At 36.5% G+C, this 22,697-nt stretch overlaps 1 protein-coding gene, 1 long non-coding RNA gene and 1 pseudogene across 2 annotated transcripts; 1 reads left to right on the top strand and 2 right to left on the bottom strand.

The window, feature by feature from the left end:
* LOC109112343 overlaps positions 1–609 on the bottom strand; it is a 51,636-nt pseudogene extending 51,027 nt beyond the window's left edge.
* Positions 610–1,152: 543 nt separating this feature from the next.
* LOC109112344 (sal-like protein 3) lies at positions 1,153–12,756 on the bottom strand. Its single transcript, XM_042776645.1, has 4 exons — positions 12,120–12,756; positions 5,471–8,395; positions 3,276–3,619; positions 1,153–2,770 (listed from the first exon to the last, which is right to left on the bottom strand). Exons 1-4 carry the CDS (start codon positions 12,199–12,201, stop codon positions 2,375–2,377), a joined length of 3,747 nt encoding a protein of 1,248 aa, XP_042632579.1. The 5' UTR covers positions 12,202–12,756; the 3' UTR covers positions 1,153–2,374.
* A 2,121-nt stretch (positions 12,757–14,877) lies between these two features.
* On the top strand, positions 14,878–21,363 carry LOC122148872. Its single transcript, XR_006162683.1, has 3 exons — positions 14,878–15,240; positions 20,876–20,934; positions 21,028–21,363. It is a non-coding gene; the product is annotated as an uncharacterized LOC122148872 (long non-coding RNA).
* The last annotated feature ends 1,334 nt before the right edge of the window (positions 21,364–22,697 follow it).

The raw sequence follows: 22,697 nt of genomic DNA, 5'->3' as shown, positions 1-22,697 counted from the left end.
GATAAAACAAAGATGGTCTAATGATAAACCAAAAACTCGTGACATATTCTATGAATGTACCTGACGCACGTGAATAGTGTTTTAGGTGCTTTGTGATGTTTAATGAATTTTCTGGAATGTTCTATAGACATATTCTATGTGATTTTACATGAGATGCTCCACAAATGTAACGTTACTGACAGCTACAAAGTATCTCATGAGCGTGTCATAAAACGCATTAATGAACATACCTAAGATGTTTCATGAGTAGGAACCGGAATGACAAACATCTCACATGATTATATCACGTCTTAATCACCACAGGCATCTCTCGGGGAGTCTTGTATCATCTCACGTGCTATCAACTGTAATCTGACACTGACAGCTCGCGCTGCTGAAGCACTCAACCCGGAACCGTGGCATAAACAAACACAATATCGACACATACGTTATTGCAACAACTCAGATGAGAGTCTTGTGTTAAAAAAAAAAAAGTGTTTAAGATGAATATCCTACCGTCTACATACCTGGCAGGTCTGCCAGCATTATAATGCGCAGTTTTTCTTGAATTCTTCCATTCAGGATTCAGTGGGATGCTGTCTACCATCTTTGCTCGGCTACGTATGTATGTCGTCACGTCCGGAATGGAGTGAGGGAAATATCTGCTGTAATCTGGAAAAAATATTTTATTTTATTTTATTTTATGGGCTATCGTTGATGGTTTATTTAACTTTAGACGTCTTAACAGTGTTGTCCTGTTGTCATTTGAAGGCTTCTGTTCCCAAATGAGGCCAAGATTTTACATTTAAATAACAGTAATATAATGATTTAATGGTATATATATATATATATATATATATATATATATATATATATATATATATATATATATATATATATATATATTATATATTTTTTTTTTTTTTTTTTTTACCATAACAATAATGTCTAACACAAGTTTACATTACAACACAGACACATACCAAGAGACAGAGATAGAGATAAAGAGTGAAGCCTTTTCTCCATATTGTTACAATGCACAAGTAAGGTGACACAAACTAAATATTTTGTTTGAGATATATTTAACAGCAATATTGCATCTTAGAAATAAATCCAGTTCAGTCAGTGTGTGTTTGAGATACCACCTCCGTTGTTTTATGTAAAAATACTGATGTGCAGACAGAAAAGCAAGCCTGGTGTACTTTTTATTTGTTATAATGTATCTGAGTACAAAAATAGTGTCTCCTTTTCATGCAGAGGACACATCAAATACCCCGTCCCTTGTTTCACCATTACCTATCATATGAAAAAAAAAAAAAAAAACAGCTTGTTCATATTTTTGTTTTCTTTTTTTCCCCAACACTAAACAATATATTATATAAGGAAAATAACACTACAAAATAAAATAAAATAAAAAAACACTAAAATGACCTGACATGACACGCTTAGTAAATAAGACATAAGCTACCATTACAGACAAGCATAATGTTTTTACCTTTTTATTTTCCCTTGTACATTAATGTTTCTGGAAACATGTATTTATTTTGTTCTTGATAGGAAAACATACCTCTAAATTGTAAAATAGTATTGTCCTGCAACAAAAGGGGTTCATTGATAACTATACTTTAAACTGTAAATTGTAAAGGTGTTTTTAATGCAAGTTCTTTATTAGCAGTCATATTATAGTTCATGGTCTCATGTTGGCCCACTAGATAATTTTGCATGTAAAAGTAAATAAGGCAAAGAATAGCATTAAACACATAATTAGCATTAATAATATAATAACACAGGCTGGTATAAGATGGAACGTTTCATTGCTGATGGCCGCTAAAATGACAAAAGCTTTCATGATGGTGTACTTGATTTGCATGAAAATAAACAGTTTGCATCCAATGCATAGCAGCAAAGAAGTGGGATGTCAAAGAATAATACATCTCTTTTCAAATCTGAAATGTCTTCTTTATCTTTTGCTTGGGGATTTAAGTTACATACTTTCAGCTGTAGCTATATTAAGACCACAGTGTGGGAATGAAAAGTTTATATTATATTTGCAAACATGTTCCCTTTCCCATGAATAGAGCAATGTTTGACAGCAGAATCAGAGGGAAAAAACAAATAGAATAAAATAAAATACATATTTACAACATAAAATAATCATTTCATTTCAAAGTAATGCCCTTGAATCAAGTGTAAGGTTTCAGTCAGTGGACATAATTGAAAAACTAACCGTGGCATCAGTTTAAAAAAAAAAAAGTGCCATTATAGCACAAGATAAACTGAATCTTTCCCCACATGAATCAAGCACATTCTAAAAAGTTTATTCTGATTTTAAAAAATCAAGACATGTTTATTTCAATGTTCCTTATGCAAGGAGAAAGAATATGTCACCTTTACTTTAATTGATTCCAATGTCTCTTTTGTCATCAATCATCATGGAGAAGTGTTGTCCAGCACCCCTTTCTGAGCCAGTTTTTTCCATGGCTGTGATTGGTGGGCTGTTTCCAGTGCTAGCCTTGTCTGTGGCCAAAGTAATGGCAGGAAGCTGGGGGACTCCTCCACTCTGAATGACGGATATTTCATTGTTCCTCATTGCTAAGCCATTAGTTATAGCTGTTGCGTATCGGCTCCAGAAGTTTTGATCCACATTCATGGCCCGCGCTGCTAAATCCTTTTGAAACACTTCGCTGAATTTCAGGGCATCACCGCCTAGAAGGGCAATTGGGTTTTCCACAGACAGACGTCTACCTCTACGGGCAGGAGTGTTATTCCACATATGGGTGCCCATGTGCACCTGTAGACAAACAGAAATGAAAAAGAAATCAATTACAAATAATTTTACACTATTAATGTAATATGTGTGTCTGTAGCATTGAGCTGTTGCAACATATGTTTGTCTGTAGCATTGAGATGTTACAAAAATGACCCATGTTGTGACAACCACCATGCATATATTATTTATTTATTTATTTATTTATTTTTTCCTTTGATTGACAGGATGGTGGAGACCTGACAGTAAAGTACAGGCAGAGAGTTGGAATATGACTGGGCCTTGACTAAGGACGGGCTCAAGCCCAGGTCCACACATACACAACAGTTTTTTACAGCACAAAATTCAACAATGGTAAGCATTTTATGAAAATAAATAAATAAATAAATAAATAAATAAATAAATAAATAAATAAATAAATGTAAGCAAATAATATGTTTTATTTAAAAAGGAAACGTAATTTAAAAGCTCATATATATTGTTTAAGTTACTCATTTGTTAAATAAAATGCAATAATGATCACACATACCTTGAGATTACCCTTGGTAGTGAACGCTCGACCGCAGACAGAGCAGCCAAAGGGTTTTTCGCCAGTGTGTGTGCGCTCGTGGATCTGCAAGGCACTGGCTGAAGAGAAGTTCTTCCCACATGCACTGCAGTTGTGTTGCTTAGGGGTCCGCCTGGGAGGGGGTGGTCTAGTGAGTGAGGTGACGCCCGGTATCATCACCTCAGAGTGTGAGGTGGGAGACTGCAGGCCAAATGCAGGGAAAGGCCTCTCTTTTAGCATGTATGGTCTACTGCAAGCATTCATCTCCAGTTTCACCGCAGTAGGCAAATTTTTAGTATCCTGTTCAGTAGACCTTTGAGCATTTTCTGAGAATAAAAATAAAAAATTAGTATTAAATCAGCAGTGTAATTAAATAAACAAATACCACAATGCTACGTATTAATTGTTAAAGGTGAAGTGTGTCATTTCTGGCCACACAAAGCGAAACAAAATTGCAATTGTTTTTCACATTTTAATAATTAATAATAATTTAAATAATATAATAAATAAATACTAAAAAAATAAAAATAAAAAATTCTAGAAACACTCCCCTGTCCTCCATTAATTGAACAAACAGATCAGTCCAGCTCCAAACTCACACCATTATTTGAGCTATGTTGCAGTGACAGGCATTGTGTTGCACAGTGCACAGTGTTTACACAATTCAGGTGAATTAAATACAGCTTACTTACAGTTGTCTCTGCATATTTAGCTAGAATAGGAGATAGAAAACATTTCACACTTCACCTTTAAAGTAATTAAAATTACACCATACACATTTAGCTGCTTATTCAGTTTACTAAGCATTTTTGTTTGAACATTTTACCACAACTTAATTTCATTATTTTCAAATCACTTACATTTGTAAACTGGATTTTGTATTGAGACTACATTAATCATTTTTTTTGACATAACTTGACAATGGACTTTGAATTCCCTGCATGCATAGCATATGACTGTATTAGGAGTGTACATTTTAAAACTAAGTGTTATTTTATGTGTTTCTGAGTAAAGGGAAATACTAATTGCTGTTTAATGTTCAGTTATTCTATAGATTAAAGGCACAATATGTAATTTTTTGCCACTAGAGGGAGCGTATTCAAAACACAAAGAAATAAAGGCGTAGTTTGATGACACCGTGACTGAGTGTGGAATCATGGGAGATGTCATCTTCATCCCCACAGCCGAAGCAATCCGACAGGACTCATGGCAGAAATCATGTTCATAGATGAGCTAGAGATTTATTAACGTAGTAGAATGAAGCACGGTGAGACTGAAAGCCGTCGAAGCGAAACGAGGCCGCTGAACGAGCGTGACATGCGGAGCTTTTATCATGCCACAGCTGACTGCTTCTGCTCTTTCCGGTCGTGCGTATGTGGGGGAAAAAAGCAGCGCTGTTTTATCATACTAGATAAGTTTGAAAGTCCTATTATAATGCTACTCTGCGCGGCCGTCACCAGTCTATTAAAACACACAACATATTAAAGTGTATTTGGTGTTTCCATGTTTTCTACAAAACAAAACCGGAAATCGAGGGGTTATGACGTCATTGGCAGGTGACACAATGACACTATGGACACGGTCCGTGTCACTAGTTAAAACTGCTTATTTCTCTGGATTTAAACATTCTTTGAAACATTTAGGATAATGTAAGTACACAAGTCAGCAAAATATATAACACTGTTCTAGTGGTTTTTGGATATTTAATGAAAAAAGCTTACATATTTTGCCTTTAAAGAAGATGTTTTGTTATGTTGCGGTATTTGTGTGGTTACTGTTACTGTAAAGAGTGGAGCTTGTGTTTAGGCTGTGAGCTACAAGATGACTACAGTGTGTGTTGCTTCGCTCAGTGAGAATAACTGCTAACGCCAGTACTGAGACTAGTCCTTTCTTACTTGTTCATCTCATTCATATCATATAATAAAAAATAAAAAAAATATTATATTTAGTATGCTAACACACCAATGCAAGTAACTGTCTGACACAAGGACATAAATTTAGGTTTGTTTAACAAAATAATACTTGTTTTAATGGACATGTTCTAGTCTTGTATAAACCTAAAATAACTGTGTGAAAGCTTTTCTCAATTTAATTAGGTTCAATGAGCATTTTTTATTTATTTATTTTTTGTGTGTGTGAACAGTTTTTACTGGTATCATAAAGCAGTTTTAGCTTACCGTGTTCCTTACTGAAACACTGCATATTGAAATTGTTTTCTTTCTTGACTGTAGAGTTGATAGGCTGGAATCCTGTTTGATTAACAGTCACCTCGTTGACTTTATTTTCTGCAGGGCAATCTGTTGCTTCAGATTTTACTATAGCTGTTGCCTCTGGGACTTTAGATGAGAGGTTCAGAGAGACTGAGTGCTCATGTTGACCCTCAGGTTGACTGTTGGGATAGGGTGAAATGTGAATAAAACTAGACGAATGTGGCATCAAACTACTTCTCATGCTATGGGTTTCCATCTCACCAGTGGTGGTAGAGCCCAGAGCATGAAGATCATTATCCATAGGTCCGCACCTGACAATCTTTTTTCCATTAGATTGGCTAAAATTGAAGGATGAGTCGCCCCCTACATTTTGAGTTTCTGATAGACTGGTTGGAAGAGATGAGGTAGGTGGTGGACTGTCTGAAAAAGAGCTCAGGGTGTTTTCATTGTTCTCCACAACATCCCCTTCTTCTTCAAATGAAATATCATCGAGACAGTCATCATCATAACTGCTCATGCTGTCAAAGCTCTCCATATCTGTATCTTTCTCATAGATGGTTTCTGCCAGAGGAGTGTTTGGAATCTGCCCCCCCATGTGCATACGTATGTGCTGCTGTAGAACAACGGCATTTGTGAACTTTTTCTGACAGATCGGGCATGAATGCTGAATCCGAAGAGGAGGTTTTGCACGGTGTACACCAAAGTGTGTCTTTAAGTTACCCTTTGTGGTGAATGCTCGTCCACAAACCTTGCATTTAAATGGCCTCTCCCCTGTATGGATGCGGTAATGCATCTTCAGTGCGCTCTGACAGCTTAGCACACGGTGGCAGATAACACACTGATTGGGCTCCATCATCTTCTTGTCGATGTTCTCCACAAGCTGTTGGAGCTTCGATGTCTCAGATGTTTGCATAGAGTCTTGGAGACCATCAAATGGGAACTTGGCCTTGAACTGATCCGAGATGAGTGGAGGAGAGGACGACTTATTATCAGCTGAAGGAGCATCAGTGGACTCGGTTACATTTACCTTAACAGGTTTTTCTGTAGACATGGACTGTGGAAGCAGGCTGTTGGGGTTGTTACCGTTTCTAGTCATACTGTTTGATGGCAGGTGCACTTCTTCTGTATTGAAGCGTTGTGTGATCTCTTCTTCTCTGTTTGATTTAGGGGAGGCCGGAATGGTGGACATATCTGTCTCAGTGCCGGTGGGATTGGGCGACGACGGTGCAAGTTCACCTCTGGCTGGCGACGGCCTATGTGGAGATCTTTCAGAGGGTGTGCTTGTAAATGAATCACTTAAGCTTTCAATAATTGGTACTGTGGGTGGCAACTGCAGACCCACTGAGGACGCCACTGTTGGAAGAACAGGCTTGCTGTCTAACCAGGTGGGACCTGTCTTCTCCGGAGGAAAAGACATCCCATAGGGAATCCCAGAACTGGTAGGGATATTGTCAAGATATTCTGGGACTGGGTACGGGTTCATCTGAACATGAGGGTACTTCTCCTTGTGCCTTTGGAAGTGAACTTTGAGGTTTCCCTTTGTGGAGAAACGGTTGCCACAAATGTTACATTTGAAGGGCCTTTCACCTGTGTGCGAGCGCAAGTGGATCTGCAAGGCACTGTCACTGCCGAACACTTTAGCACAGAACCTACACTTGTGCTTAAAGAATGGGTCATCGGAACTGGGCTTGCTGTCAAAAATTGAGATGCTGGGCAGTTTGCTCTTACGGTACTTCATCATAGCAGCAAGTGGGTCTAATGCACTGGCAGTGGCTGCAATACTGGCCAGAGGATTGGGAAATATGACTCCATTGGGAGGGCTTTGAGGTAGTAATGGTAGGTTGGCGGAAGGGCTAAGGAGGCTACTCTGGCCAGCTGATATTGGGCTAGGAGTGCTTATGGACTGGGAGTCACTAATGTTAGAGTGTGATCTGCTACAGGTAGGCAACAGCGGGGAAGCCCCGCTGCAGCTGAAGAGATGAGGGCTGGAACTTGTTAATGAAGCAGTGGCAGTCTCCAATGCTCTAGAGCTGATTTGTCCACTGTTTGGCTGGAAAGACAGCAATGGTGGCCTCACTAGCATAGATGCCTGGGATACAGAAGCCTGCCCATTCACTGCAGAGGGCATGACCCCAGATAATGGAAGTACAGGGGGTGGAGCGATGCCCTGGAAACTGTAAGTGTTAGAGTCAGAGGGTAGGCTTTTTGAGGCAGGATTAAGGGCGGCTTGCGTAGGCTGCCTATTCATTACAGCGACCTGGCTGCGGATCTGCTCAATGAGCTGTAATTGCTGAACCTGCTGCTGTTGCAGTGCCATCAACTGCTCCAGAATCATGGGTATAGCAGCTGAGTTCAGCTTGCCTGCAGATGCCGCACATTGAATGCTCTGGGAAAACTGAGCAACGGCCACTCGGGTACTATGAAGAATCTCCAGGGTCACATTGGTGCTAGGCATGTCAAAGTGATTGGTTATAGGTGGTGCAGGAGAAGAGGTGGTGTTTTCATTGTCAAGTGATAGAGGGCTGAGGTTTGATGTTTTAAGCTCAGGCAAACTTATATCCATTTGTTCATTCAGGTCGATGATGTGAGTTTCCTCAGGCATCTCGTCGACTTTCTCAGCCAGCTGGGAGTTGAGCTCACTAGCCTCCATTTCTGCTGTGTCACTGTAAGCACTCAAAAGGGACTCTGTCGGTGATCCGTGGGAAATGGCCTTCTCTTCATTCTCCTTTACTATCAGCACAGGGGGGTCTTCCGTGCATTTCTGCTGGTGTTCCAGCATTTCGGACCACTTGAAGAATTCAGCACAGCACCTCTCGCACACGTGCATCTCTTCACCTCCGCTGCGGCTCTCCGAGCAGCTGTCCTCCTCATCCCCTCCCCTCAACAGAAGTACTGGGAGATAAAGACACAGAGAGAAAGCGTGTGAATAGAAATTTCTGAGATGATAGATTTCTCACAGCTATTCTTGGAGGAGTGAACAATATAGATAAACTAAATCAATTGTACCACTTTACCAATTACTGAAAGCCAGCCTCTTTTTGCTCATGCTCCAAAGACTCAGATGATAATTTTCCTTGCACAATCCATCAAATAATGCGACCTATCTATTGAATATACGGGAGCTTAATGAAATTCTATAGGGGATATTGATTTCCAATGTTTTTATACAATTCACAGCTGCACTGTCAGTTAAGGGGCAAATTGAGTCTTTGATTGACTAATCTGAACCCTCCATTGCTATCAAACACTCTTATTTCCTGATGAATTTGAAGAACTAATTCCTCTCCACTTGACATTGTTGAGTGAAACGGTTAACTCTTTTTGCTAAAGGTGTGCAACCTTGACAAAATGGTTTCAGCTTTAAATATGTAAAAAGCACAACTTACTTCAAATTGTTTTAAATCATGTCATAATTGATCATAAACACTAGAAAAAAAAAATAAGTCAAAGTCTTTATAGTGTATTTATCTTTAAACAAATCTGTTCAGTGCCATTTTCTCATGGAATCAGTAAATTATAATGACATAAACATGAAGTATAAAGCATGTCAATACTGAACAAGAATGCACAACTTAAAAAATTATCATTTCAAATCAAAGTGTAATAATAATCAAAGCCTCAAAAAATGATTATTTGTCATAAAATAAAACAGCAGTATTTGATAAGATTCTGATATTTGCATTTTGACAACATATAAAAGCCCTATGCTACATCAACTTAAACTGTTAAAGGTCATTTGCTCACTGATGAGCACTAAGGGCTTGGGTTTGGGTAATTTATGCACTTGCAGGAAAATTACACAAATAGATTGACTCATAAAATGTTTCGTGAGATGACAATGTGGGGAAAAAAAGTAAGCCATTACTTCCTATATTAACTGTATATGTTTGTATTTGTGTATGAGTGTGTGTGTGTGTGTGTGTGTGTGCATTTTTTCCTTTTCTTTCTTTTCTTTTTTTTTTTTAATCTTTTTATTAGTTTATAGTAATAGAAAATGCCACAGATGATTGTGTGGGTGTATTCAGTGTATGTTTCTTAATTACCCCCTTTATCGCCTTGATGTAGCCACACTGAATATATTTATAAATAAGAATATTGCTGGATAAAAATTTCAGAAAATGTGACAGTGAGTAAGAGAGATGAGTAAAGAGAGGATGACAGAATATCTGAAATTATTTTGTGGTCAGGTGTTGTTTTGTTTCTTCTCAATTTTTGTGAGCCTTCCTCAGAGTAATTACAATGTGGGTCATTTGCTCGTCTAATTCCAGTAACCGTGTGGGTGGTCTGAAAACTCTTAACAACAAAAGGTGAGAGCTAACTGAAACTGATCTAGTGAGGCGACCTATTAACTTTAGGCCATGCTGCAAATCTTAAAATGTTCACAGATTAGTCCATATAGATATTAGTATATAGTTCAAATGGAATCACAAAAAATACCTTAGGCGTACCCAGTGAAAAGACGGACAAAATTGTGTTCATTAGATAGATATATCAAGTTCTTAAATAAATTAAAAAAAAAGTCATTCCGTGAGGCCCTGCTGCATGAGCCACTACAAAGATAAAAAACTAGGGAGATTCTTAGGGTGCTCAGCTGGTAACCGTGGTTTTTGTAACTAGCTGGATCATTTCAACATGAGACAGGCAAAGGTTACAACGTAAGTCTTTGAATAAATTTCCCAGACCCCAAAAGAAGAAAGCTAAAACGCTATTAGACAATCATCACTGCAGATGCCTGATGAATGACACTTGAAGGCAAACTGAAAGATGTACAAGGGCAAACACGAAAGTGAAAATTATATTGTTGATGTCAACAAAAATAAGAGAGAACAATCAGCTAAGTACTTATACTGCATACATGGATAAAACTAAGTCAAATCATTATTATTTTTTTTAAATTAATTTAAAATATAAACATAATTTAACATTAATTCAATTAGAAAACATTATGCCAATTAGTCTTTTAACAGATATAAATTATAGATGGTTTTTAGTTTGTTAATAATATTTTCTTAAATGTATTGAAATACCCAGTGTGTTTGAGCTTGATCTAAAATTGCTGTATATTGCACATTAATTTTACTCAATATCAAGAATACTTCAGCAGATGCATTATTTTCTAAAAAAAATGCAATTTGTTTAAATTTTTTTTTTTTTTAAGCTGTTATGCAATTATTTGCCTTGCCTGTTGACTAAAGCAGACATTTTTTTTTAACAAATACTAAAAAACTAACCCACAGTTTAAACTTTATGTAAACGTTCAAGATTTCAAATGATTCATTATTTCTACATCAATATTGTTGCATCAGGTTTTCACTCAAATCCTTTAATTACTCTTCTAACAGATCAGGCCTGATTATAATGGATTCATCTGATTAAAACTGATCTGAAGAACAATAAACGTCTTTCACTGTCTGCTTTCAAACCATACTCTGATTCTCTTCTTTAAGGTCGATCTTTGTGTTGCAGTAAATAATTTAACGCGATTTAAATGAAGACATAACTTCGACACCAAACAAAGTGTGAGGATTTTTCATGTAGGCAAGTAAGTAACTTCATTATCATGACAAAAGGAATTATTCTCACGCAAACAGAAGAATGTTGAAGGTTTTGTTTGGGTCTTTGCAATGGGAAACTTTTGTTGGTTTTGCAGATTTTTTTATTTATTTTGGTGTCTTATCAAAAGCACGAATAGATGCACAGCTCTAATCTACCGTTACTGATTATAGTCTAATTAATAGGCTAATTCATTTTAAATCATGTTAGCTAGGCCTAATTTTTTTTTTTTTTTTTTTTTTTTTTTGAAAAACACTATCTATGAAACCCCAAAATGAATAAATATATGGCTTATAGGCCTACGTTTACAGTTCCTAATTAAGCAAATTAAATCGCAGAGATCACTGTATTCCCCTAAATGTTAAATTACTTTTAATGAATTTAACATAAATTGTTAGCAAATTACTAGAATTCTAAAGACACTAGAAATTACTGCTGCATTATTTAGAAAGAAAAAAAAAGGTGTTCAGCATTTTTGTCAAATGACACATAGCTAATGAACGTTTGACACGAAATTCCCAAAAGCACGGTTGTAGCCTATTTCATATAAACGCACTTTATGCGTCCTTTAATGCACTCTTAAAAAATAAAGTTTCGAATAGCCAAGAATTTTACAACTTACAAATTTTATAACTTTTTATTCTCTGTTTCTTTAGACAACATCTACGTACCGGTGCTTTAAAGAAAATAGAAACCTAACATTAGGCTACTTTTAACGTTTTTTAAATCTCCAAAGAACTATAGTTAAAATGGCTCTCTATTGAACGTAAGAACCATCGAAGAACCTTTATTTTTTAAGGGTGTAAAACTTTGTCTTCAGTTCCATCTAGTCTACTTGAACTGAACACAGCATGGTATAAACTTACATAGCCTATGCTGACTAAATCAAGTTCTTTTTACTCTAAGGTTTTATCCTTTCTATATATAAGTATCTGTTCGATGCCATGCATCCTACAGCGTGTTTTCAACACCACTCGAAATAAACCATAAAACATCGCGAAATTCTGACAAAAGAAACTTGTCTAAAGAGCCAGATAAGAGACTCGTATTTCAAATCACATACCGTTATCTGGACTTTTGTCCGACAGTGCTCCTTCTTCGTCCGATCTGAGATGCTGAGGTTTCGCTTGCTTTCTTCGGGACATGTCTCTGCGCTTCGCGTCGGCGCTAAGATCTGCAGAAACATCGGACGCAGGCAGTCCCGTACAGTCCCGGGGTCAGTGAATAAGAGATATTAGATGTTGTTACCGTTGTGCAGATTGCGCATGTCGGCGTTATAATGATAGAGGGTCATGTATTACGTTGCGCTGCATGACGGATTGGCCGCGCGCCAGTAGACACTCTCTCTGGATATGGAAATGAGGGATGGACTGAGTAATTAGCCCGTTTCACTTCCTCACTTTTCCCCCATTTGCTCTCTGTTCATGTAGGACCACAAACTGGACGCAAACAAGTGCGCCTACAGCTCTGGTGGCTCTTCACAAGGCGTAAAGTCCATCCGTAGTTTGTTAAACATCACCTAAGTACGGAAAACCAGTCTTGTCAAGTTCACACGCCTTCTTTTCAAATTATTGACAGTATGAGTTACATTCAAGCACCTTTCAAACAGGCTCTTTCGACGTGTATTGATTCTAGTTTAAGCATAGTTTTCCATCAAATAAGTTTTGTTAAATTTTATATACACGCAAGAAAAGTTTGTCCCAACAGGCGAATATATAAGTTAAGTTAGCTATTGTAAAAGCAGTTGCTTCGGATAATAGTTGGTTAGGCTATTTGAAGGCTTCGTAGAGTCTAATTAAAGCTTAAATCCCCAAAAGAAGTAAAAAAAAAAAAAATGTTGACGGTTTTTAAAGGTAAATATTATTTCATACAATGTTTCAATAGCCACAAAAGTTAGATTACAAGTTAGTAGACTACACTTACAGACTCTCCTAAAGAGTCGCGTTCGCCTGAGGAGGTCACCATAGCAACTGCTCGAACGCTTTCCGTTAGGATCTGTATGGGACGGTACGTCGACCAAACAGAAGTACTGCCATAATTTATGGGATTCTATACATTTATGTACCACAAGTATTTTACAAAAAGGGTTTGAAAAGTTTTCACGTTTTGAATTTTGTATTACTGAGAAAGGGGGAAAAACGGTTTTTACTTAGAGGAACCTGCAAAGAAAGCGCGCTTGAAATCCTGAAAGTTATTGAGGAACGTCAAGTAACGTTACGCAGTCGAATGATTCGCACACTGTCAATGAGTATGGCAACAAACACCGTTCGTTCTGCTGTCGGTTGGTCCGTATGCTCCTCTCTCATGCCGAGGACGTTCAAAACTATGCCCGTTCTTGCGGAGTACCATAAGGTGGATGCCTTCGTGTAGGAGCTGAACTGAAACGGGCGTTCGCTGTTTTTTTTTTTTTGCTGCAAATGTGCGTGTAAACTCCAGAAGAAGTCCTGGAGAGGTGCAGGAGGGCAGTTCTGTGTAAGCTTATTGCATTAGGCGACCACTAGGATATCACAGAGCGATGGACCCCTGTTCAACCTGCTCTTTTTTCTGTTTACTTTTTGCTTGTTAAGAAACTGACTTCATAAGGAAATAATAATAATACATAAATATGGCACTTATTTTGTGATCTGTGGTGTAGTGCCATATAGCCTAAACCTAACACAGTCCACTTCAGTTATGTGTCTATCATGATATTTAGCTGCTCTCATGGGATCAGACAACATTCACATCTGACCAGTATCGCTGGTGTATAGCGGCCAAAGGGCTCTAAATCAGCGATACATCATTTCCATTACAACACAAGTAGAACAATATATAAGCCTATTGATCGGCGTCTCTGTTACTCTTCTGGTGAAGAGAGATAAGCGCAATATAATTTCGTTTGACCTATCTGTATGGCCAAGTGATGGATTGCCAGGGTAACCGAGGGCTTTTATCACAAAACTCTCCCAATGATGTACTATTGATTGTCCTTAACTAGCTTTTCTGGCAAAAATCAAAAGTCCCTTCCTCGCCATCCTCTTCATTATCAATAAAATTACAAAGTGGTGGGAATTGTCAAAATCCACCCTCAAGAGAAGTCTTTAAAACGGCTGCTGTTATCCCAGCTTTTCTGTTATCCATGCCATGTAGGATTAGGAACAGGCTTTTCAAAATGAAACAAAATGATCAGATGAAGAAGAGCGCCCAGAAGGACAAAATATTTAAAATTCTGCGTATGAAACCCTTAATGTTTATACCTACAGGGAATTTTTGCCTGTGTGGTTGTTAATTGTGTTTTTGTTTTATTTTTCATCATCTGCTTTCATAAGAATGCAACAAGGCAGATTTAAATTAACTAATCATCAAAGATATAGCTTTTTCTTTTCTATATCACCATCTCACTTGGTAATCATGGATTACAGCTACACAAAAATGTGTATGATGAACATTTTAGCTTTTCATTTAAAATAATTGTCTCTGTTGGTGCAGAAGAACAGTGTTTCAGTTCAAGCGTGCAATTCAAGAGTTGTTTACCACTGGAAAAAAGAAAGAATTCTTTCCAAGTCTGTGTTTGTTGAGATTTATCATTAAATTAAAACAAAATCACGTTTAGAATCTCTTCATGGTCCATGCTATTTCTCTGTTCATTTTAGCCCAGAATGCAGCTTTTTAACCAAGAACATATCCCACAGCTAAAAAACATCTTTCCCTACTCTAAACACGATGAAGAGGGTTTGACTCTGAGTATAAAGCACATCATCTCAGATAGATCAACAAATGAAGTGTCAGGGTGAAACTACATGAAGAACAAACAAAGCAGAGAAGGGCCAGTGAGATGGACAGATGTGAGATAGCACTGTTCTATGTGCCGAGGGCCTCTGGATATTTCTGATTGGTTTAATTTACCACATCTAACACGGCTGCTTCTCAAGTCTGCGACTTTTATCTAATGCTGTGAACCTCTATTGATTTCTCTTCTGTATCTTTAATGCAGGACTGAAGCAAAGAGAGCAAAAAAAAAAAGCACTTGCTAAATGGAGGACTACTTTGAGATGGCTGCTATTCTCCGGCTTATTGCCTCCTGTCGGCCATGGTTTCACATGAGGTCCGAGGTGTCAGGTCCGCTTCCACCAATAAAGGCTGTGATTGACACTAGCGGGAGAGACTTGAGCTGGGAAAAGAAACTGAATCTCAATGTATGAGGGGTAAGTCAGGGTCTATTGTGAGGCCAGTTGGACCTGATACATCTAAGGCGAAATAAACGTTTTTAGCCGTGAGATACGGGTCCCTTGGCAGTACCATGGTACAGTCTTGTATCGGACTGTCCAAAAAATAAATAAAAATACTGTTGTACTCTTACTGTACACAACAAAGACGTATGGAGATCAGTGTGCCTTGATATGCAACCACATGTAGTGATTTCACCCCCGTACTTACAGTCATTTACAAACACTTTTGCAGAAGTGCTTCGCTGAATACGTTTTTGCTTTATAAACAACTGTGCAAAGAAGATGTTTCAGTTCTGTTAACTCGAGTGGTCATGACAACAGACTATTTTTATGAAAGACAGCAAATTTTAGGCACAAACAGGATATTATGTATTTTATGTTCTCGAGGGAATAACGAGCAAAAAACAAGAGTAAAGCCAGTAAAAAACCGTAGTTAATTGCTGGCTGTGAGTGTGTTCAGTCTGAGATGGCAGGGGGAAGACTTGAGGCGCAAAGTAATTCAGTTACATTTATGACCTGAAAAAGAACAGACCCTGCTATTAGCATTTATTGGCATGCTATAGAGGAAAAGCATGTAACAAATGAGTTTAATCTCCATCAGCTCAGATTCTCTGAACGCTTCACAGGAAGTATATTCTGACATAGGATGCGTAATCTAATACAAAGGTAAAACTAATGTTAGACATGGAGAGTCTGTGGATTTGTAATTACAGGACGTATTTTATACAAATATAATGTCTGTGCATTGGTCGGTATCAGTAATTAATAATGCAGTCTATTGGTCCTTAGGGGAACATATTAGGAAAGTAAAATACTGCATATGTCTTATGAAGTGAAAAGAAGAGTGTCTAGTTGAACTAGAAATGTGGCAAGTTATTAGAAATGTAATTTTTTTTTTTACTGATTATTATGTTTATGATGTAACCACCATCTAAAAAGGATTTTTTTTTCATATAAAATATATTCACAGTATAACTTGAATACACAAGAATTTTGTATAAGCAACAAACAAACAAATAAACAAACAAAAACATTTTTTTCAGGTGTAGTTTTACATATATGATGATTTTTTTTTTTATTAATATATATTTACAAACATATATATAATGTTCATTGACACAGTTTTTCTGGTGTAGAGGAGTCCTTTCTGGGATGTAATTTACTAGTTTGTTGTTTTCTTGTCACATGACAACAAAGTGGCTTCCTGCGTGTTGGTTACACCACACTGACTTTGTTTAGGCAGACAGAAATTTTTCATACGTATTATTTTAAAAACAAAATTGCTTCACTCCTTATTTTTATTTAAATAATAATACAGATAACTTTAACATGTCTTTATGTCAAAGTTTTTTTTTTTTTTTATTTGAGACTTTTTCTTTTAAAATTAAATCTTGCACTACCTAAACTTTTTTTTTTATGACATTTAATTCAGGAAATTGAAAATATGGATATTGATAATCATAGAATATATATATATATATATATATATATATCTATATATATATAATATATATATATAATATATATATATATATTCATATTAATATATTGATGTATGTGTGAATTTTTAAATATTTTCTTAGATCCAGATGAAAATTAGTATCAATGACCCATGTATTAGTTTATAATACAAATAAAATTAACAGTGTGTAAATTACAAATTTGATCAAAAACATGGTTATTCTTTTTTAAGGGGAAGTTTGAATGTATTCTATAATTAAATGGACACTGTGATAAAACTGCTATTTATAAGTCAGACCTCACTGACAACTCAATAAAGGAGCATATGGGGGGACATCTAACCTTCCATGTCCAAAATTACTCTCTCAGTTGGAGGCTGGGGACAAGATAACGATTAGGAAGCTGTTTCCCTGAACATGCTGAGAGAGATGCAAAACCAGGTTAGCATGATCATCCGTCATCTAGTGGCTTTGACTTAAGCCTGTTGCCATTGAATAGTCCTCTGAATGCATATACTAAAGGTTAGCGCAAAGGTGCCGGGGGCCCTGATTGTTGGTGTCTTGAAAAAGTAAAACAAATTAATAGCACATTCTCTTGCGTGCCACTGGCCTTAGATCACAGATGCTTGTGACATTTACAGTTAACGATTGTAAAGAGCTGTCAGAAGTAAACAGACAGTGACTAGCGGACGTGTGTGCCTGGTTTATGAGTCACCGCTGCCTCAGCGTTCTGCTGTAAAGCCACAGACAAAAGTTCAGTAAACCAAGAGCAACAGAAGCAGAAAGTCTAACTTTAATTTAATGGCAAAATGAATAACAAAAGTCTATCTAACAGCTTATCTGGAGAAAAAAAAAAAATCTGCATGATTGGTGTAATGAGATCTACAACTGGTTAGTAAACAACTCTCCTGTTCAAGATAAATCAAGATCTGTTGTTATGATTTTTTGGTGTGTATACATAGGACAATAATAATCATCTTTGATATTTTATCACTATGATCCAAACTTCATGTGCATTTGCTTGTTCATAACAAACTGTGGCACCTCTATGTCGCCATAAGCATCTGTGTGTACACTGAAATGATGAAAAAAAAAAAAAAAAACAAGTCTTTGCTCGATTTTTATGTGAGTGTTGACTGAAGAGTGGGCTCCATCTGTGTAAACTCTCCGAAATAGTGACTTCCTCTCCATGTCTTAAACAGACGCTTGAGGCAGACCGCAGAGAAGTCACCATACATGTCCCTGATGGAAGAGAATTTGAAATTACCTCATTATGTCCTATAAGATGTTCTCCATTTTTAGAATACTTTCAGTGTATGGAATGCATCTTACATATATCTCACTTTGAGATCTGATGGTTTATAATCTCATGGCTTTGTTTAAAAGTAGATAAAAATAGCTTTAAATCAGCTGTTGTTATAAATCACTCAGGGCACTTCCTGTTTACCTCTTTTAAAACTATCTCTGTGCACCATTATTTGTGGAAGCGGAGGCACAGCTTTCTCTGAATGTGCTGAATGAAACTATAGATTATATAGTGGGATATATATATATATATATATATATATATATATATATATATATATATATATATATATAATAACATTATATACATATATATATATATATATATTAGGGCTGTCAAATGATTAATCACGATTAATCACATCCAAAATAAAAGTTTTGTTTACATAATATATGTGTGTATACTGTGTATATTTATTATGTATATATAAATACACACACATGCATGTATATATTTAAGAAGAATATGTTATGTTTATATATTAAATATATTTATATATAATATAAAATATAAGAATATAAATATATAAATGTATATACATGTAAATATTTTCTAAATATATAATTTATGTGTGTGTATTTATATATACATAATAAATATACCCTGTACACATATATATATTATGTAAACAAAACTTTTATTTTGGATGTGATTAATCGTGATTAATCATTTGACAGCCCTAATATATATATATATATATATATATATATATATATATCTATATATATATATATATATATATATATATATATATATATATATATATATATAATTTCAAATCCTTTTTCCAAATACATATCACTCATTTGAACTATGGGCATGTGAACTAATTCTGTCTAAAAATGTCCATTATGTCCAGTAGAGGTGATCTAGAGACTCCAAAGCAGAAGAACAAGATCAATTCAGATCATGTCCTCTTCAGAATCCTGGTTTACATTGTGCATGTAATGTAATGATAAAATATTATTATTTAAATGGTAAAATGACAATAATATAAGATTATTAATATCATTACTATTATAAATTCTTGAAAATCTATATTACAATAATATTATAATATTATTTATCATAGATTTTAAATAATTGTAATCATTTATACTAATAATAATACATATTATAATCACTAAAAATAATAAAAAAATAAATATTATTGTTGTTGTTACTATTATTTTTATTATTATCATCATCATTATTTGTTTTATATATGCAGTGGCCTAAAGTGTTTAAAATGTAAAATGCGCTAATGCCTTTGAACTACAACAAAATATTAAATCAAGTGTCATTTATTAATTTAAAAAAAGGGCAAACACACTTTTCACTAAAGGTTTTTCTTTTTTTAAAAGAGTTTGTTTTAAATTTGTTAATTTGCTGAACTACACCCTGCTAGGACAACTTTTTGAACTTGAGAGGAACTGAATTCATACATCCACTAAAAATGATCTTGAGACCAGTTATTTAAAAGTCATTGCAGAACTTGAATTGAAAAGTGAAGTTAGTTCTGAGAAAATGTCTGGCATCGTTTCTTGCTACTTGATTTTATATATTGTATCAGATTCCATCAAGTGTATGAATATTTTTTTGTGGCTGTTTTTTTCAATGGTAGCCTTGACAATTAAAATAAAACTGTTACTTAAGTGAATAAGCAGAATAACCAGACAGTGTAAAGAACGTAGACACAGTCAGTCAACAGTGTAGTGTTTGCCGTCTGTCTGGTCCGGCATTGAATTGGTGAAGCTCAGTCATATCAACTAATTCTCATGGCACAGAGAAGACACATATCTCACTGCACTGTTAAAACAGAACAAGGCCAGCGTCATTCACTGTTATTTTCCCAAAGGGTGAAAAACCTAAAGTCCCATATGTGAGGCATGGTCAGGGAACTTAAATAAACAAATGGAAGCAGGCGGTGGTGTATAGATGACAAGCCGTAATCTGCACATCGTGGAAGAACATTCTTAAAATAGAAAAAATTGAAGTGAAGGCTACTACTGTGGTAACCTGAAATTTCTGGTTAGGGATCGACTTCCTCCCTTCACATCCTTATGTGACTCATTAAGAAAGCTGAGAGAATGACTGATTCGAGATTAGATCTGAAAACAGCAGCACTTACAAGCTTCAGGAGCAAATGTCAGGACAGTGAATAAGAACAATGAAGCTCAGTGCGACGATAAGATTTACAGATGTTTTTATGAGGCAGACCCTCTTTGTATATTCCTGTGTTTTTTCTCACTCGCTTTCTCTCCCTCTAAAGAAAATCTGCGCTACGTGTTCTAGCCTTTTTTTCCTTGGAGCAGCTCTTTAATCGTTGCTTTGGCTTTGACTTCCTAACGGTTGTAAACAAATGCAATTTTGCATTTCCTGTAGTCTAGACACAACAAAAGAAACGTTGGCAAGCCAAGTCCCAACACATGCTGTTTGCATAGCAGCTAACGGATTCCGACAAAACTTTTGAGGAAGAAACTATGTGAATGCGTGGTGTTGATAGCAGCCAACATTTTAATAAAACAATATTTGTCAGGTCTTTCCAAAAATAAAATAAATACATAACTAAATAAATAAATAAAATTCCCTGATTCTGAGTGTTATTTTGTAGTAAATGCTTCCATTTGCTTACTATAAAAATTGTATTAGTATATGATTAATTTGTTAATTGATTCTTTTAACTGAAGTGCCTCACAAATGGGGAACAATAGTTATTTTAATTGTTTCCCTGAGAACAAGAAAAAGTGTTCACCCGTTTCTATGCTTGAAAACTATAAACAAACCTCTTGGGTGAAAAATATAACCCTGGGAAAGCTTAGTCTAATATCTGTGCTCACCAGTATTTTTTGTCTGCATTCTACAGAAAATCTAAAAAAAAAAAAACAGCATTGGAGGACAAAGTCATGCTTCGGCCATACATCTGTGAGTTTTGAAACAAAGCTTTGTTTGTAAGCTTCAGTCACTTGTGCTCATGAAAGCAGACACTTACTTGAAAAACTTTTCTTTTTTTTCCAGGGAAACACTCTAAACCAACATCCTGGTATAAATTTGCAAAACGCAATACAGGCCGGATTGTGCGCGGGACGGACGCGGGACGCATACAAATGGCCCCCCGTCTAAAGTACCCCCTGTTTCTCTTCAGCCTCAGAAAGTAATGTACAATAAATCAACAAAAGAGCGTTAATGCCTCCGTTGAGTATAGGAGAGGCTTCTGTTATTGTGCCTTTTTTTAAGTATTTAATTGGAAGGGTCCTTTGAAATGTTACACGGCTCCTTCAGATGACTTTTCCCCAAATCTAAGAAAAGATTGATAAGAATTTCTTTCCTCCCTCTCTTAAATCTCTTCTGCATTTTTTTCCACCCCTCTCTCCCTCTTTTTTGAGGGGATGCTGTTTTTTTTCTAAGGGGAGAATAAAGTTTCAAGTGCATGGCATTTGAAGGTAAGGGAGTGAAATCGGAGGCTGGTCGTTGGGGATAAGGCAAGGCTGGGAAAGAGGGAAGTTGGCAGTAGTGCCCAGCCAGACTCTGTGCCTTGAGCTCCCCCCTCCCTGCACCAGGTGTCTGCTACATTTAAATGATACTATTATTCATAGACAAGAGAGCAGGGTATTAAAAGTCCCCCCAAAAAATCATTTGCAATTGAATACAGATATAATCCTGGAAATATAAGTCTCCATTTAGGCCTTGCCATTAAGCTAACAAGGAGCCCTTTGTACAACATGTGTGTATTAATCACGGTCAGGGGAAAGGGGCAGGAAGAGAGAGAGTGGGAGAGAAAATAGAGAGCAAGTGAGCGAGGGAGGGGAAAAGAGGGAGAGAGAGAACACCATTCGTGTGTGTTCACATGCAAATTGAAATGTTGCTCATCAAAAACGAGCTTATCACTTTCCCTCTTGTTCTCGGCAGACTCGGCAGGCCAGCGCGAACCCAAAGTGCTTCAAATGGGGATAAATGGAAAATTTATTTGCATTTGTGAAATTTCAACACTCACTTGATTTCTTTCAGCTGCGCAAACTGAAGTGCACGAGTCCATGCGAGATGTAAAGGAAGCACACACTGCGTGCAGATGTCACAACGACACGCAGGAATTCATACAATAGGCCCGGGTTTCTCAAACCTACTGTGTGGGTTTCATTTTCCCGCAGATTTCTTTCATTTGTGCACTTTTTCAATGTGGCAAATAGAGATTTTGGAGGGCCCTCAAGGCAGCCCCCAAATGCCCCTTACAAAACTCCTCTCCAGCAATCATTACATCACCATTTCTCTAAGCCGATTTTCAGCAAGTCTGGATCTGTTATTAAAATAGTAATTAATTTTTGTCTGAGGGAACAAAAGCAAGTTTTTTTGACCCCACCAAGTGTCCCTGAAAAGGCCAGGGGTATCGGTGATGTCCTTTCTATCTAGTCTACGGTCTCTAGACGTAATCCCCTCTAGTCTGGTACAGTAAGAGAGCCTTGATAAAGGGACAGAAGCAGACACACACACCGGATTGATCTGGATCTTGGGATGTGTTTGATAGACTGGTGTCACAAACAAGTGTGGCTCAACAATAGCATCCGTGGACTGTGTTAGAACGTCATTTATCTGCACAATAGATACATCATAAAACAGAGATACACACTCCATGAATGCTCTTGCAGAACAGACTTTGGGATTACGATGTTGAAGAGAAAGTTCACCCATTC

The sequence above is a fragment of the Cyprinus carpio genome, chromosome A19 (assembly GCF_018340385.1).
Source record: "Cyprinus carpio isolate SPL01 chromosome A19, ASM1834038v1, whole genome shotgun sequence".
Taxonomy (NCBI): domain Eukaryota; kingdom Metazoa; phylum Chordata; class Actinopteri; order Cypriniformes; family Cyprinidae; genus Cyprinus; species Cyprinus carpio.
The sequence above is the reverse complement of the archived record's forward strand: the minus strand, read 5'-3'. Positions and strand labels throughout refer to the sequence as shown.

Excerpts from the sequence above, each read along its gene's own strand:
- LOC109112344 (XM_042776645.1), bottom strand. The coding sequence starts at position 12,201 with ATGTCCCGAAGAAAGCAAGCGAAACCTCAGCATCTCAGATCGGACGAA. Across the intron at positions 3,620-5,470 it reads GTGTTTCAGTAAGGAACACG|AAAATGCTCAAAGGTCTACT; the intron begins GTAAGCTAAAAC and ends TTTTATTCTCAG. Across the intron at positions 2,771-3,275 it reads CTACCAAGGGTAATCTCAAG|GTGCACATGGGCACCCATAT; the intron begins GTATGTGTGATC and ends GTTTGTCTACAG.